At 49.8% G+C, this 16197-nt stretch overlaps 1 protein-coding gene across 1 annotated transcript; it reads left to right on the top strand.

Moving 5' to 3' along the window:
* The first annotated feature begins 14239 nt into the window (after positions 1–14239).
* KCNE2 (potassium voltage-gated channel subfamily E regulatory subunit 2) lies at positions 14240–14617 on the top strand. Its single transcript, XM_023926182.2, has one exon. It carries the CDS (start codon positions 14240–14242, stop codon positions 14615–14617), a length of 378 nt encoding a protein of 125 aa, XP_023781950.1.
* The last annotated feature ends 1580 nt before the right edge of the window (positions 14618–16197 follow it).

Here is a 16197-nt window from a genome sequence, read left to right as displayed (position 1 = left end):
CTTCCAGGGATCCAGGGACAGCCACAGCTGCTCTGGGCACCCTCACAGGGAGAATTTCTCCCTAATTTCCAACCTAACCCTACTCCACATCAGCCCCTGGTTTTGGGACGTGTCAGAGCCCAACACGAAACTCATTATGCAAACGAGGCCGGCTCCTGGTGTTATTCCTCAGTAATGAGCAGCAGACCTTGAATGGTGACCTTTCCCTGTTGTTGAGTTTTCTCTGCTGCTCGGTTTGTTGGGTTTTTTATTTTTATTGTTACAACTCCGTCCTCGCCTCACCAGGCCCGAGCCGGGTGGATTGGGCACAGCTGAAGGTCAGGAGCTTTTTCCTGCCAGCTCTGCCCATGGAAGTGGCTGGAGCAGAGCTGGAGGGGGGAGTGTTTATGGCCATGCAGATGAGCTCGCACTTGGACGAGTTCCTGCTGGAAGGAGCAGGGTTGGAGCTGGGATGGAAGCACAGCTCTGTGGGGACACGCTGTGGTGGCTCCCGAAAAACACAACCCAGCTTTTCCTTGGCTGAAGGAGGGAGTAGGAGCAGGTGAGGAACCCAAGATGCCAACTCAGAGGGACAGCAGGGACCAGGGTCTGGTGGCCAAAATCCAGCACTGAGCGCTTTGAACTGAGGAAAATGTTGATTCCAGTTCTGCACTTGGTGTCCTGTTAATTCAGCTGGATTCAGAGGAAAGGCCAAGGGCATCCCAGCTGGAAATCAGGAGCCAGCCAAACTCTGGGATTGCCTCTGGAGTAACCCCAGGGGTGGGCAAGGATCCCTCTGGGAGCACCGACTGAACTGGGGGAGTTATTCCCGTGCAAGGGAATACATAACTCCAATACCCTGCGGTATTCTCAGCAGGCTTGTCCAGCTCCAGCTGCCCTTCCAGGGGAAATTCTTTGATTCTTTCAAAAGGAGGCTCAGGGGGCCCTTGTGGCTCTGCACAAGTCCCTGGCAGGAGGGGACAGCCGGGGGGGTCGGGCTCTGCTGCCAGGGAACAGGGACAGGAGGAGAGCTCAGGCCTCAGGCTGGGCCAGGGGAGGCTCAGGGTGGGCAGCAGCAGGAATTTGCCCATGGAAAGGGAGCTCAGGCCTTGGCAGGGGCTGCCCAGGGAGCTTTGCAGTGCCCATCCCTGCAGGTGCCCAAGGAAGGGCTGGACGTGGCACTCAGGGCTCTGGGCTGGGGACAAGGTGGGCATCGGGCACAGCTGGGACTCCCTGGGCTGCGAGGGCTTTTCCAGCACCAGGAATTCCAGGGATTCTCCTTTGACTCCCTCTCCAGCCCCTTCCCAAGCTCCATTGCCTATCATGGAAGTTTCAGTCCCATGGGACTAAACCACCCAAATTCTCAAAGTTGTTTTGGTTCCTCAGTCCTACTGATTAAAATATGGATAATACCCCTTGAAGGTTTACACTTTCCTTTGCTTCCCTCGGAAGGCAAATCCACATTTTCCTTTGAAATTATGGAGTCTGTGGTGGTCCTGTCACCAGGAAACCTGGCCTTGGACACTTCAGGGATCCACGGGCAGCCACAGCTTCTCTGGGCACCCTGTGCCAGGGCCTCACCACCTTCACAGGAAGGAATTTCTTCCCAATATCCCATCTAATTCCACTCACTGTCAGTTTGAAATCATTGTCCCATGTCAAAGGACAGGTTTAAGGACCTGGTTACACCTTAGAGAATTCCAGACAGGAATGTATCCATCATTCCAGCCAAATAATCACCTGTAATTTATGGGGTCAGAGCATATTCCTATTTGGCCATTTCTTCATGGCTTGTTTGGTTTCTAGTTTATTTTTTTTTATAGTTTTTTGTTTCATAGGGTTTTTTTTTGGTTTATAGTTGTTTTTTTTTTATCTACATGTGTAAAAAGCAGGAGGATCCCGTTTTGGCTCACCATGGATTCTCGACATGGACTTTTTTTGCTGGAATGATATCCTAGAGAAAAGATAAACATTTTGCTTTTTTAATTGTCCCTTCCAATCAGAAATTGGATTGAGAGCAATGACTCGACTGGAGCTGGGACCTTCATCCTCCAGGGTGCTTCAAGAGAAAAACCAAGGGATGTCCCGCTGCCCTGATTGATGGAAAAATGTGCCTCTGTATGAGATTAAATCTTCTCCTGCTTCCCTGGCAATAGTGCCCCAGATATTTTTCTATCTAATCAGGCTCCCTCTCGTTTATCAGGATGTTTAGGCAGAGCTGGAGGTCAAACAAACGTCTCTGTGCTTGGCCAGGCACAGGCTGAGATGGAGCCTTTGGAGTGAGGAATGGGAAGAAATCTCCTCCCCACAGGTTTGGGCTCCTGATAAGTGGGGACACGAGTGTCACATCACTCCCCTACCCACTCTTGGCCACTTGTGGTTTTAAATCTGATATTCTCAGCAATATGTGGAATGTTTATCAAAATTAAAACCTGAATAAAGCACAAAATATGAAGTTTTAGGGCTCAGTTTTAAGAGAAATTCTGGGTTTGATGAGAGGTTTGAGACCTCCCTTCTGGGATCAAATTACTCCAGGTGAGCTCTGAGCTGTGGGATCTGTGTTTGTATTTTAATGATGCAGAATTTGATCATTCTGGGTGTGGGTTGGCAAAGTCGACCCCCAGAGATGGGGATCCCTCCAATTCAAGGCTCTTTGTCTTCAGCCAAACCATCCAAATACATTCCAAATTCGGAATTTGGGTGTTTGGGGTTGTTCTGGAGGAGGATCAGTTCGCCAGGAGGAGCCTTTCCATTTGGGATCAGCTCAGATGGGAATGGATCAACACGAGGAATATCCAGAGCTGAAGCTCAGCTCCTTCCACACATGGATGAGTGGGATGCAATCCAGGTCTGAATTCGTATTTGAGGGAATTGCGGACAAGGAAGGTCAGCTCTGTCTCCTGGTCAAACAAAATTCCTGACTTACATCCCTGAGTGCTGGCTTTTCCTTTGGGATATCTTTTGGGATAACCTCAGTGGAAGCACACATGCAAAACCAGGAATCTATCCCGTGAAATCCACTGATTCCCAGCTCCACAACAAGCTGAAGGTCACTGGAGCAGACAAGGAGCAGACAAACAAATAAACACCCACTTGACTCCAGACTCTTGGATGTTTGTGGGACCAAATCCTGACTTTTAGCTGGAATCTGGTGTCGGTTATAACCAGTTTGCATTAGGAACCTTGTGCTGCTTTTTTCTGCCACAGAACATCAAATTCCTGAAAATCAGACTCCAGGATTTCCCCGCCAAGTCAGCACTGCACACAGTCCCAGATTTACACACGCACCAAAGTCTGCAGACACACTGTGAAAAATTGGATTTATTTTCAAAATGAACACGAATTTTGATGAAAATGGTAATTCCTCATCTTTGTTGCATCCTCAGGTCAGCAAAAGGCAGTGCCAGAAATACTCAGCTCATGGTTCTTAAATGTGGCACTGCAACCAAAAACAAAAGCAGGATCAAAAGGCACCTCCATGGTTTTGGTGGGATAAATGTATAAGCCAGGCTTTTCTGGACATCACATTCAGAGTAGTTGAGAAATTCCAAGGTGAATCAAGACTTCCTGGCTTTTTCCTGAAGCTGTTTCTGGAGCCTTCCATGGAGACGCCAGGATGTGTTTCTAGAGAGCTGGACACGAGCAGCTCCAGCAGGGCAATTATCCGTAGGGAATCCAATTAAAAGATTACTGTTCTCTTGCCAGGGTGTTCTAGAGATGCACAGAATTATCTGTTGAAATCCCTCAGGCAGCTTACCCGGAATAACCTTCTCCTGGATCCACTCCAGCTCCCAGGGGAGGCTCCAGCTCAGGAAATCATCTCTGTGTGGAGCAGCGCTCCAGCTTCAGCTCCAAGTCAGGCACGGATGTGAGAGGCACTTCCCAGCAGGATGAAGGGAATTGCACTGTCCCTGCCTCCCAAAATGCAGATGAACGGCAGCAGGAAGGTTCTGGTGGATTTCAGAGAGCTGGGAGGAGGCTGCTGAAAATCAACATGGATTTGCTGAGCTTTGTAGAGTCATGGAATGATTTTTGGGTTAGGAGGGATCTTGAAGATCATCCCAATCCTACCCCTCTGCCATGGACATTGGGACACCTCCCACTGTCCCAGGAGCTCCCAATGCCCAGCCTGGCCTTGGGCACTGCCAGGGATCCAGGGGCAGCCCCAGCTGCTCTGGCAATTCCATCCCAGCCCCTGCCCACCCTGCCAGGGAACAATTCCTGCCCAAGATCCCATCCAGCCCTGCCCTCCTTCAACCACCCTCGGTGCTACCACTCCATGCCCTCTTCCAGAGTCCTGGAGTGGAGATTATCTCCCAAATCCCACATCCCCTCACCCTGGGAGCCATCCCAGCGAGGGAGATGACCCCATGTGACCCAGCAGACCAGCATGAGGACTTCCCCTGGCTCCCAGAACCATCCTGAGGGAGCTGGTGCTGGATAGGGGATATTGGGAAGCCAGCCCAGCTCAGAGCAGGCTCAGTGCAGGATCCAGAGCGTTCCCAGGGGTGCCACCAGACCCTCACCCCGGAGCCCAGGCTGGCTGCCAGGGCAGGGCTGGCCTCTGCCTGCCCCTCCAGAGGCGAGGATTTTCTGCTGGAAGCAGGAGCTGGGTTGCAAGACCCGTTTGCACAACAGGATCACAAATGGGCCCAAGGTCAAGGCAGGGGGAGGAAACAAGAAACGAGGAATGTTCTTATGTTCATGCAACACATCCCACATTTCATGGGCAGGGATTTCTTAACTCCTGTGCTGACACCCATGTTTGCCTCCCTTGGGTTGGAAATGATCAGCTCTCCTTGCTTTTAACCATGTGGGAAGCCCCAAATAACCCTGAGTCTCCAGGTTTTCTGCGGCCTCGGGATGAGTTTTGGCCTCCGTGACCTCCTGGGATGGTTGCGTGTCAAGCTGGGATTTTTCCTGCCAAAATAAACAGCAGTGGAAATGCAACTTTCTCCGACAGCTGGCCTCAGGAGGTCGTGTGGGGTGGCTGCTCTGGTTTTCTGGGTCATTCAAACGTCCTGACCTAGCCTTTGCTTCCCCTCTGTCTGTGCAGCAGCCACTGGGTCCACAATTCCAGGATTCCATCACTCCCAGGAATGGGAACGAGCCTCTCTGGGCTGTATCAAGTGAAAAATAACCAGCACTTCTTTAATTGTCAACTACAGGGTGCAGCAAACCCAAAATATGCAGCAGTTCTAGACCTGACCTGGTATTTCTGCCAGACTCTGAGCTCGGCACAGGTCGTACCCAGTGGCCAGGTGCTCATCCCAGAATTCTGGTGGGATTTGTTCCTCCTGTTCCTGCCTGTGGCACAAACACAGACCTCACCATCCCAGAATCCCGGAATGAGCAGGTTTGGAAGGGCCCTCTGGAGATCACCCAGTCCCACCCCCTGCCCAGGCAGGGTCACCCTGAGCAGGTGACACAGGAACACATCCCGGTGGCTTTGGGATGTCTCCAGGGAGGGAGAATGCATCACCTCCCTGGGCAGCTGTTCCAGAGCTCCATGGAAAAACACCTTTCCTCGGATTGAGGAGATTGAACTCCAACCCATTTCTTCTCCCTGACTATTTAGTAATAAGAATAAAACAATCATTAAAAATAGAAGGGATTAAGATATGTGAAATTGTGAGTTCCTACATCTGGTTTGCAACCTGGTCTAGGGGATGTTCCCTTCCCATGGCAGTGGGAACAAGATGAGAATAGCGGAAAAAGCTTCCAACAGAACAAGGCTCAGGAGCATCCTGGATTTTTTCAGAGCTCAGGAGGGCTGGGATTTAATCCTTGGCTCCAGGCCTCTGTTTTCTAAACAGCCTTCATTTAAAATGTTCCTTGCTAAGGAGTCAGGGAAGTGGTGGAATTCTCCTGTCCATGGGGATCAGGTTGACTGTTTTCCTGAGGAATTGTGGGAACAAATCCTTCACAGCTCCATGAACTTTTCAGGAATAATTCTGTAGTTCCATGAACATGTGGGTTACCAACACCACACTCCATGAAAGTCGGTGTTGATGGGAACTTGGCTCCAGTTCAGGCTCTCCAGGTGCTGTTCCATCCCAGCTCCCCATGGAATTCCATGGACTTCAGCCAGGAGAGCAGAACCAGTTTGGTTTTGATCCATGCCAGCAGGGCTGGAACCAACGCGAGCCCAAATATCCCTGCACCTCCATCCTGATCTACTCCTATCCACCTGCCATCAAACCCTCTCTGAACATCCATGGAACGCACCCATGTCCATGGAATTCACCCACATCCATGGAATACACCAACATCCATGGAATTCACCCACATCCATGGAATGCACCCACATCTGTGGAATTCACCCACATCCATGGAATTCACCCACATCCATGGAATATACCAACATCCATGGAATTCACCAATGTCCATGGAATACACCAATATCCATGGAATGCACACACATCCATGGAATTCACCCACATCCATGGAATGCACCAGCATCCATAGAATACACAGCATCCATGGAATACACCCACATCCATGGAATTCACCAATATCCATGGAATGCACCCACATCCGTGGAATGCATCAACATCCGTAGAATATACCAACATCCATGGAATACACCAATATCCATGGAATACACCAATATCCATGGAAAACACCAATAGCCATGGAATACACCCACATCCGTGGATTACACCAACATCCATGGAAAACACCAATAGCCATGGAATTTACCCACATCCTTGGAATAAACCAATATCCATGGAATACACCGCATCCATGGAATACTCCAACGTCCATGGAATACACCAACATCCACCCACATCCATGGAATACATCAACATCCATAGAATACACCAATATCCATGGAATACACCAGTGTCCATGGAATACACCAATATCCATGGAATACACCAATATCCGTGGAATACACCTCCATGAGGATTTCTGTCCTGGCTCAGCCATGAGTCCAAGAGGGACACTCTGGCACACAAAGCACCCTGAGGGGGACAGGTTGTGATTTCTCTTCTGAGCCCTGAAGAACCTTCTAGAAAGGCTCTGGCTGTTCCCCTGCGCTCCCCTTTTTATTTCCCTTGTCCCATCCGGAGCTCCATGAAGTCCCAGCACCTTTGCCCCAGAAGGGAAGCTCTGACAGGAGCATCCAGGTGACCTTTGCATCCTTCCTTGGTCTCCTCTGCATTTTTTTTTCTCTTCCCACCCTTCTCTTTCCTGCCTCTCCCTCCCCTTTCCCAGACAGGGTGGGGAGGTTTTAGGTGAAGAAATCCTTCAAGAGGATGGACAAACCTGAGGGATTAAGGAAGGACACGCAAGTGGGGCAGGCATGTGGTCACACCTCCCCAGACTAATCCTCTGCTGGGACTGGACACCGTGTCCTTTTACTCAAACTCTCTGGATGCATTTTCCCTCCGTGAATCAAACTCCTTTGGAATGTTTGCACCTACAGGGTCCTGTGGCACAAAAGTCCCACAGCTCAGCAGTGTGAGGGAGAAGGGGATAAGGTAAATCGGGAAATCCAGGAATTGGATCCAGCTTCCAGGCCACCGTGGTGAGGAGATGAAAGGAGAAGGAATGGGACTGGAAAGCAGGAGTGCTGCTGTGGGAATTCAGCCCTGTCAGACTCTGAGCTGTCCCTGCCCACGCGAGCTGTGGCAATCAGTGGCCTCTGGCAGAGCCCTACTCTCCTGCCAAACCCAGGGCCTGGAGCTGCAACTGCTGCTCTGCCTCCCTCTGCTTTGGGAGGACAGGACTTGGCAGGAAAAATGGGAATTCAGCAGGGCTGCCTCACCCAGTTTCCATTCCCTGGAAACCCCCAGGCTCTGGAGGAATTGATTGTGACAGTGGCAGGTGGGATGGGATGATGGTGACCATTGCACACCTGGGCTACAGGTTCTGGGAACTGTTTCCCACTGCAATCCCAAATAAAACCTCAGGTCTCTCCTTGAGGCCAACCACAAACTTTTGTCCTGGTACCATCTGCTGCCTCACTCGCCTGTCTCTGGAGTCTTGTGTGGATGTGGAGAGAACCTGGAATGGTTTAGGTTGGAAAAGACCTGTAAGATCCCATAACAGCACCACTAAGTCCACCCCAAAATCCTGTTCCAAAGAGCCACATCTACATGGCTTGAAATCCCTCCAGGGATCTTCTGGGCAGCCCCTGCCAAGGCCTGAGCTTGGAAATCCTTGGAAAGCGATTTCCATGGGGAAATTCCTGCTGCTGTCCACCCTGAGCCTCCCCTGGCCCAGCCTGAGGCCTGAGCTCTCCTCCTGTCCCTGTTCCCTGGCAGCAGAGCCCGACCCCCCCGGCTGTCCCCTCCTGCCAGGGACTTGTGCAGAGCCACAAGGGCCCCCTGAGCCTCCTTTGCTCCAGGCTCAGCCCCTTTCCCAGCTCACTCAGCCCCTCCTGGGGCTCCAGACCCTTCCCAGCTCCGTTCCCTGCCCTGGACACGCTCCAGCCCCTCCAGGGCTCTCTTGTGAGGGCCCAACATGATTCTTCAGTGAGGCTTCAGCTCCACAGGTTGTGTTCATCCAAGCAAATGCCAGGATGACAAAAAGCCCATATGGATGTGATAGATCAGGACCCACTTTTATTTCCAGGACTCACAGTTGGCTGTCAAGTGTGTAAAGATGAGAGCAGAGGGCCCAGCTCAGAGCCTGGATGAGGGAAATGAGGGACATGAGGGACAGTGGGGCCTGCACACCAGCACTGCTGCTGGTTCCGGCCACTGAGGGCAGAGCAGCTCTGGATTCAGATTTTCCACTTCATGGAAGGAGAGGAGAGGTGGGAACAGACAGCACCTTGCTGTGTCACTGTCCTTGGTGACATTTGCACTTTTCATGTACCTCAGACCCCCTTCCAAAGCCTGAAGGAGCCCCAGGAAAGCTGGAGAGAGACAATTGCCAAGGGCTGCAGGGCCAGGAGCCAGGGAATGGCTGCCAGGGGCAGAGGGCAGGGCTGGATCTTGGGATCTTGGGCAGGAATTGTTCCCTGGCAGAGTGGGCAGGGGCTGGGATGGAATTGCCAGAGCAGCTGGGGCTGCCCCTGGATCCCTGGCAGTGCCCAAGGCCAGGCTGGACACTGGGAGCTCCTGGGACAGTGGGAGGTGTCCCTGCCATGGCAGGGCTGGGAATGGATGATCATCAAGATTCCTTCCAACCCAAACCATTGAAAAAAACCCCAAACGTAAGCAATTAAACAAACCAAAAAACCCCAAAAACCCCCAGCCATTGCTGCTGCCAATCATTTACTTTGCCTTTCTTGATGTTTTGAGCAGACATTGCCCTCAGGTACCCACAGGTTGTTGCAGTTCAGCTGCAGCACCAAGATTTTCATTACAGCTGAAAGAATGGGGAACCCCCCAATATTTCAAAGGGATCAATGTGGACACCTCAAGTTTCTCTTCCCCTCTGAGGGATACACACACACCTGAGCATTTCAGGTGTCACATCTGCTCTTCCCAGCCAGAAATATCCGTGTTTGCATTTTCAGTTCAAGGCTCTGTGCAGCCAACACCCTCATTTATCCCCTGAAGCTTTTGCAACAGCAACACATAAAACCATGGCAACAAAGCTGGGCACTGCAGCCTCCTCCTGCCTCGGATTTCTCCATCCCTGCAGCCTGGGCTGAGGCAGCAAAGCTTTTCTTGGCAGGACATCATTTCTCTCCACCACTCCCTGACCAGAGGGCACAGCCAGGTCTCTTCTGCCGTGTCCCAAGCGAAAGGAGGAAAGGAAATAGCCTCAAATTGCACCAGGGGAGGCTCAGATTAGGGATTAGAAACAATTTTTCTCTCACAGAGTGGTCAGGCCTTGGGATGAGCTGCCCAGGGAGGTTTGGAGTCCCTGGAATTGTCCCAGAGGAGTCTGGATGTGGCCCTTGGGGACAGGCTTTGGGCTGATGCTGGATGAACACAAAAGTCTCCAGGTGATTTTGGGACTCTGGGATTTTTCTTCAGCCACAAAGAATCATCCCAGGTGTCCCTCTCCACCAGGAATTACAGACAGAGCATCCCAATGTGGTCTGTGACCCTCAGCCACGGAGTTACTGGAACATTTAGAGGCAGGTTTTTACCAGACATGAATATTTTGGGGGCAGCCTGTCAGGATCCCTCTGGTTAGCAGCCAACATTGCAGCTGTTCCTCTGATCCTATGGGAAAAGATGGGGGTCAAACAAACCCAAAGTGTCATTACAGGTGATCAGACTCTGTCACACTAAATGAAGTCTCAGGATCTCTCAGGAATACCCCAATGATTTCACTCAACAGTCAAAGACCCCAAGAGATGGAAGAGCAGTTCCATAAGAAATAAACAATTCCAAAGGGTTTCCTCAGTTAAAAAGAAAACCCAGCCTCAATAGGGCAAGGCATCCAAAGTACCACATTTGTTTATTGTAGGTGATGGAGGGAAACAGTGGAATATTGGGAGAGAAAGGGATCGAGAAAACTCCTCTGGAAGGAAATGTCTGGGGGAGATCATTATTAACAACAGTCTTCTGCTGTCCAGAAGCATCACAGAATCATTTAGGTGGGAGAAGGCATCCTGTAGTGGTTCTGGTTCACTAATTTGAATTTTTTTAGCTAATATACTAATTGAATGTAGTGGGTTTAATGTTGGCTAAACTTTTTTTTCACTTATTAGAACTATTTATTTATGTTTTATTCTGAGATATCACAAATCACTTCCATACCTAACGTTTTTCTCTATTCACTACAAACCAATTAATACAAAACTAGCACACCTCCAAAACATGGGTGATCCCTTCCCACACAGGAATCCCATTATTCTATTACTCCATGAGCTCAGGAGCATTTTGCTTGGCAATAGTTTCAGACTAATGTTAAGGTTTCCAGTTTTCCTGCCCTTTGTCTGCTCCTCCTGTTTAATCATTCCCACCCTGTCTGTCCTTGACCATCTCGTTGCTCTCCAGACTCAGCAAACCCTGAGCAAAGGGGGACAAGCAGCAGACTGGGATTATTCAGGGAATCTTTGGTTTCATTTGGAACAGGCCTGGCCAGGAACAGCTGATAGAACAGCTGATAGAGGGGTTGAAGGAGGGATAAATGTAATAATTAATTGCCAATACCCACGTTATTGGCAGTTATTCCTGAACTTGGGAACTTCCAGGCTCCTGTCTCATTTCCATAGCCAGATAAAAGAGCTCCAAGTGACTTTCTCCAGCTGGGATCATCCAGGGGATGTCTGTGCACGGCACAGGGAGGTCCCTCTGGGGTTCTCAGAGCACACCGAAGCTGTGCCAGCTCCCTGGACTCCTGGGGGCAAAGCCAAGGGAACCTGCCAGGAAAAATGTGGGATCATGAGGAAATGCTGCCAGCAGCTCATCCCTGTGCTGGGAGGTTTCATCTCAGAACATCTCCAGGAGCAAGGAGAGCAGTAACCATGGCAATGGCAGGAGTTCCCACAGGGATCAGCCACACCAGGAGCACATCTCTGTCTCTCTGGGGTGTGCTGTGGCTTCAGGGTCGCTCCACGCTGCCTTCCTGTCCCTCAAAGATGACATTTCTTAGGCAGGACTGGCTGTAAAATGAAAATGTGTTTTTTACAGCAGGCCTGTCCCAGCCCAAGTGCTTGGGGAGCATTTTGCACCTCAACCCCACCATAATCCCCTTCCTTGGATGTCCCCACCAGAGCAGGAGCTGCTGCTGATGCTCCTGACCAAAACATTTTCCTTTTCCTCTCTCTTTTCAATCTCATTTCCCTCAGCAAATTCCTCCTCCCTCAGGTGTCTCAGAGCCTCTCAGAGGTGTCAGCATGTGCTATTTGCCAGAAAGAAAGTCAACACTCATCCATTCTCTTTTTTTTATTGTTTGGTTTGGTTTTCTGGGGGTTTTTTTGGAAGTTTTTGTGGTTTTCTGCTCCAGCTCATGAGTGAGGAAAGGGAAAGGGAAAGGGAAAGGGAAAGGGAAAGGGAAAGGGAAAGGAAAAGGAAAAGGAAAAGGAAAAGAAAAAGAAAAAGAAAAAGAAAAAGAAAAAGAAAAAGAAAAAGAAAAAGAAAAAGAAAAAGAAAAAGAAAAAGAAAAAGAAAAAGAAAAAGAAAAAGAAAAAGAAAAAGAAAAAGAAAAAGAAAAAGAAAAAGAAAAAGAAAAAGAAAAAGAAAAAGAAAAAGAAAAAGAAAAAGAAAAAGAAAAAGAAAAAGAATACCTATTTTGGGTGTTGAGTAGTCTGACTGCTCAGTGCTCACCTCTTGTGCCCAGACCAGCAAAGGAAATTCTTGTTTTTATTCCTGCTGGTGCTACTGGTTTATTCATAGAAACAGGGAATGATTTGGGTTGGAAGGGACCCTAAAGATCATCCCATTCCACAATCCCAGGTTGTTCCAAGCCCCATCCTGGCCTTGGGCACTTCCAGGGATCCAGGGGCAGCCACAGCTGCTCTGGGCACTCTGTGCCATGTCCTCACCACCCTCACAGCCAAGAATTCTTCTCATCATAATTATTATCATCATAATTTTACAGAGTTGATCTTTACTCTTCTGGCTCACCAAAAATGGAGTTGCATCCACGTTTATCCCCAGGAAAGCTCTTTTCCAATACCTAAACTTGCAGCAATCAGCACAAAGGCTCATTCCCAGATCCGACAGGATGACTGATGCAAGCTGTCAGCCAATATTTGACTTTCCAGGTGAGATTAGATTTAGCTTTTAATTTAATATAAACATAAAGCGTGCAGTGCAAGGCACTTATTTCACAGGCAGCTGTTCCAAGCTTTGTGCAGGTTGGAGGCTCCTTAAAGACAACCCTGATCTTTTTGGGGAGTTTCATCCCATTAGCCAGTGGAGTTGGAAAATCCTGAGTGTTCTGAATCTCCTTAGGGAAAGACACAGCAAAGGTAAGTTGCTGTTAGGTCTATTTCCTCTTGAAAAATGATAGCAAATTTGGATGTAAATCAAGGAAAAAACAGATTTTACAGACAGTAAAGGCAGTCTGTATTTCTATTTTCTCATTAAGTTTGATTAATTACCTTTATCCCCTATATCTGAGCACGTGTGAGGGTGTAACTGCAGAGGGATCCACCTGCACGTGTACCTGAATCTTTGTGTGCACACAAGGCTGAATTCCTGAATTCCTGAATGGAAAGACATCCCTAATTTTTTATCAGCAATGAAAATTCACTGCCTTTTCCCATTGCATGCAGCGAATTCCTTGTTCTTGAGGACTGGACTGGGAACAAAAGGCTTTTGGGGAAAGATTTCCACAGATTTTAGGGCTTAGTTGGCCTGAAGAACTGAAGGAATTGCCCACATTAAAGTGGGACAGCCTGGGTGGGAATGGGATCTGGTGGGAAGGAATGCTGCAGGGGGATTCTCCTCCTGTGGGACACACACCTGGTTCATGGAGTCTGAGAAGCACAAGGGTCTAAATTTTGGGACAAATGGGATCAAACGTGGCTTTGCAGCACCAGGCAGTGTCTCTGCCTCTCTGGGGACTTTCCCAAATGGTCCCTGAGGCAACTCCAGGGATGGAGACTCAGCCTCCATGTCCCTCCCATGTCTTTGTCTTCTCCTCAGGAGAAATCCTTCTTCCCCTGGAGTTTCTGTAGTGAAGGGACAGTGTACCTGTGACAGGGCCATGGGGACCCTGACCATAATGTCCCCCAGAGCAAAGGGACCTGAGTGGGCTCCAGGATGAGCAGAGGGATGGAGCAGCTCTGCTGGCAGCAAAGGCTGGCACAGCTGCCATTGTTCAGCCTGGCCAGGAGAAGCTTTGGGCTGAGCTCAGGGTGGCCTTGCAGGGCCTGAAGGAGCCCCAGGAAAGCTGGAGAGAGACAATTGCCAAGGGCTGCAGGGCCAGGAGCCAGGGAATGGCTGCCAGGGGCAGAGGGCAGGGCTGGATCTTGGCATCTTGGGCAGGAATTGTTCCCTGGCAGGGTGGGCAGGGGCTGGGATGGAATTGCCAGATTAGCTGGGGCTGCCCCTGGATCCCTGGCAGTGCCCAAGGCCAGGCTGGACATTGGGAGCACCTGGGACAGTGGGAGGTGTCCCTGCCATGGTTTGTGGTGGAATGGGTGATTTTAAGGTCCCTTCCAGCCCAAACCATTCCAGGATTCTGAGTAGGACCTTCCTGGGTCTCTGAACATATTGAACCACCCGGAGATGGGGATTCTCAGCTGAACTAGAACTGCACCTTCAACTGTCAGAGGGTGACTGTTATTAGATAATTGTCATAACACTGACAAAATACTCCAAACCAACTCTTTTAATACAGTCATCTGATTAAAAATAATATTTTCTTGAATTTAGCAGCATAATTGTCAAGGATGGCCAAGCTGCAAAACTTCACTTGGGCAGTGGAAGACATTTTCAAGGACACTTTCCTCAATTATATGAACAGCTGGAGGAGAAACATGACAGAAGCAGCGAATAAACTGCAGGCTGAGGTGGCTGCTGAAAACTTTGACTACGTTATCCTCTATCTGATGGTGATGATTGGGATGTTCTCTTTCATCATCGTGGCCATCCTGGTGAGCACGGTGAAATCCAAGAGGAGGGAGCACTCCAACGATCCCTATCACCAGTACATCGTGGAGGACTGGGGAGAGAAGTACAAAAACCAGGTTCTGAATCCAGAAGATCTCAAGTGTGTGATCCACGAAAACCTGGGGGCGAGGGATAAAACAAACCCGGAATCACCTTGATTTTCTGGGAATGCCAGCAGTGAGGGATTAATGGAGTCACACAGAGGCAACTCACTGGAATTCCAAAGAGCTGTGGAAGTGTTGACTAAATTAACACACAGGATAATGGAGTCCTGAGGAAATCGATGTGGTGGTTCCCGTGAGGATCTTGGGAAAGTCCAAGAAAAATCTATGATTTGATCTTCTGTCCTTTAGGAAAATAAAGCCAAGACAAGGATAACTTGATTATTTGAGCATTTTTTTTAAATCCACAAGTAGATGCGGAGGTTCTCACCTCAGAATAACTGCGAATTTGTGGTCAAAAGTGACGATTTAGATCCAAACTCTGTGACTTAAGCCCACCTTAAAAAAAACAACTTTAAAATGTCCAATAAAATCATCAATCTCCACGGATTGACTGAACAATCAATTAGGGAATGAATCACAGGAGGGACCTGATACCTGCACACACATTCACTCCCAACTCCTTTTTAGTGATCTGACTCCTATTTTCGCTCCTGTTAAATATTAAATTACGAAAGGTTTTTCTTTGGGAACCTTTGGCTTGTCCTGGACACAGGTTTTGAGATTTGAGCTGATACCATCACGCTCCAGATGTGCTGGTGGTGCAAGAGAAGCACAAGCAGGAGGCTGAAGGAAGGGATTCTCCTCTCCTCTGCTCTTCTGAGCTGCCTCTGGATCAACACCAGAAAATGTGGAGCTGCTGCAGAGTCCAGAGGAAACCACGGAGCTCCTTTGCTCTGGAGCCAGGCTGGGAGAGCTGGGGGTGATCACCTGGAGAAGAAAAGGCTCCAGGGAGAGCTCAGAGCCCTTTCCAGGGCCTGAAGGGGCTCCAGGAGAGCTAGAGAGGGACTTCTCATATATTAATGTATTGACAGTACAATGGCCTTCAGTTGAAGGAGGGCAGGTTTATGTCAAATGTTAGGAAGAAATCCTTTAGTATGAGGGTGGTGAGGCCCTGGCACAGGTTGCCCATAGAGGCTGTGGACTCTCCACTCCATTCCTGGAAATATTCAAGGCCAGGCTGGACAGGGTTTGGAGCAACCTGGACATGTCCCAGGAGCTCCCAATGTCCAGCCTGGCCTTGGGCACTGCCAGGGATCCAGGGGCAGCCCCAGCTGCTCTGCCATGGCCTCCCCACCCTCAAAAGGAAGAATTTCTTCCCCATATCTCACCTAAATCTCCCCCATTTCAGTGGGAAGTCATTCCCTGGCTCCTGGCCCAGCAGCCCTTGGCAATTGTCTCTCTCCAGTTTTCCTGAGGCTCCTTCAGGCCCTGCAAGGCCACCCTGAGCTCAGCCCAAAGCTTCTCCTGGCCAGGCTGAACAATGGCAGCTGTGCCAGCCTTTCCTGCCAGCAGAGCTGCTCCATCCCTCTGCTCATCCTGGAGCCTCCTCTGGGCTCTCTCCAGCAGCTCCAGCTGCTCCCTGGGCTGGGCCCCAGGGCTGGGGCAGCTCTGCAGGTGGGGTCTCACCTCAGGGGGCTCAGGGCACAATCCCAATCCCTTTCCTGCTGCCCACGCTGGGTAGGGGGGCTCTGGGATGTCGCCGCGGTTCCTGCCGGAGCTGCTTTAGCTGCTTT

Source organism: Cyanistes caeruleus, chromosome 3 (genome assembly GCF_971803275.1).
Source record: "Cyanistes caeruleus chromosome 3, bCyaCae1.hap1.1, whole genome shotgun sequence".
Lineage (NCBI taxonomy): Eukaryota > Metazoa > Chordata > Aves > Passeriformes > Paridae > Cyanistes > Cyanistes caeruleus.
This window is presented reverse-complemented; position numbering and strand designations above follow the sequence as displayed.